Below are 1,583 nucleotides of genomic sequence, written 5' to 3'. Positions count from 1 at the left end.
AATAAAATATTAGAATTTCAAGTTCTGTTTATTTCTGTTATTTTTGTTTATTTCTGAATTGTTCTCCAACACAGATGACTCTCTACAACAGTTCATTTGTATTTAATGTCATGCATATGTGCTCAAATGTCAACGCTTAGCTTTGTAGACAGAACCATTTTACTTATATAACTCAAACACCTTGACTATGTATTCCCATTAGAATTTAGTCTCCCTCCTCCTATCATCATTCTCTCTCTAAAACCATCCACAGAGAGAGAGGAAATGAAGCTCATTTGGTCTCCAGAAACTGCTTCAAAGGCTTACATAGACACTGTGAAATCAGTAAGTAAATACCTGCAATCTGAACCAAAAGCCTAATTATCAACAAGATCTTGTGATTATGTTATTATTGTATAATTTTCATCTCATTAATATTATTAATTAATTACTTTACTTTCTTGTTTATGAATCTTTCAGTGTGAGAAGTTGAGAGAATCTGGGGTTCCGGAGCTTCTGTCTGCCATGGCAGCCGGCTGGGATGCGAAGCTAATCGTGGAGTCGTGGTCCCAGGGTGATCCAATAGCCACGAGTCTCGGCCTCGCCATGGCAGCCCGCCACACGCGCGGACGACATGTGTGCATAGTTCCAGACGAAATTTCAAGATCGGAGTACGTAAATGCCACAAGAAACGCGGGGGTTATGCCAGAAGTGGTGGTCGGGGAGGCTGAGGCGGCAACAGGGGCGGGTGTGGATTTTCTGGTGGTGGATTGCAAAGGGAGGGACTTTGCTAGGGTTTTGAGGAGGGCTAAGGTGAGCCCTAAAGGGGCAGTATTTGCATGCAAAAATGCGTGTCAAAGGAACGTTTCTGGGTTCAAATGGCATGGTGCGGTTGAGAAGGGGACACGAGTTGTGAGGACAGTGTTTTTGCCTGTTGGGAAGGGGTTGGATATTGCTCATATAGGCTATGGAGCCGGAGGTGGAAATGTTGTGGAGTCAAATAAGAAGGGTCCTAGCCGTTGGATCAAGCATATTGATCATCGATCAGGGGAGGAGCACTTGTTTCGGGAGTGAGAGTTTCATGCTAAGATTTTTAAAAGAGATGTCTAGATAGAGATGATCACTAGCTAGCCAGCTAGTTTGTGTATAAATGTAATAAGTTGAACATATGTATTATCATAAAAAAGTCATATATGCATATGTGCTTTCATAAAAAGAAAAAGAAAAGAAAAACAAGAGACTAAATACTAATTCAAATTAATAATCCAAATGCTATTTGTTCAACGAGAGTATGCCTCAAACACGGGAAAGTTTGAAGTGTAATCGGAAGTATATATATTTCATGACAATTATGTACAGTATATACATATCATGTGATTAAAGAGATATGCCTCATATATAGGTGTACACATATTGCGGAAAAATTAACAAAAACACTAAATTACACTTTGTATCACGTGCCTCAAACTATTGCAAGAGCAGAATGTTAATTTTGCCTCATCCAACTTGCATGCTGATCATTCATGGAATGAGAATTGTTATTGACATTCCAAAATTTTCATTTTGCATTCTAAACTTACCATATGTAGAAAGAAAAATACACT

The 1,583-nt window shown here is 39.1% G+C and overlaps 1 protein-coding gene across 1 annotated transcript; it reads left to right on the top strand.

The window, feature by feature from the left end:
- The first annotated feature begins 211 nt into the window (after nucleotides 1-211).
- LOC103938523 lies at nucleotides 212-1,295 on the top strand. Its single transcript, XM_009348533.3, has 2 exons — nucleotides 212-324; nucleotides 460-1,295. The coding sequence occupies exons 1-2, from the start codon at nucleotides 265-267 to the stop codon at nucleotides 1,051-1,053; spliced, it is 654 nt and encodes a 217-aa protein (XP_009346808.2). The 5' UTR covers nucleotides 212-264; the 3' UTR covers nucleotides 1,054-1,295.
- Nucleotides 1,296-1,583: the final 288 nt, after the last annotated feature.

The sequence above is a fragment of a genome, unplaced genomic scaffold, assembly GCF_019419815.1.
Source record: "Pyrus x bretschneideri cultivar Hongxiangsu unplaced genomic scaffold, Pyrus_bretschneideri_v1 Contig43, whole genome shotgun sequence".
Lineage (NCBI taxonomy): Eukaryota > Viridiplantae > Streptophyta > Magnoliopsida > Rosales > Rosaceae > Pyrus > Pyrus x bretschneideri.
The sequence above is the reverse complement of the archived record's forward strand: the minus strand, read 5'-3'. Positions and strand labels throughout refer to the sequence as shown.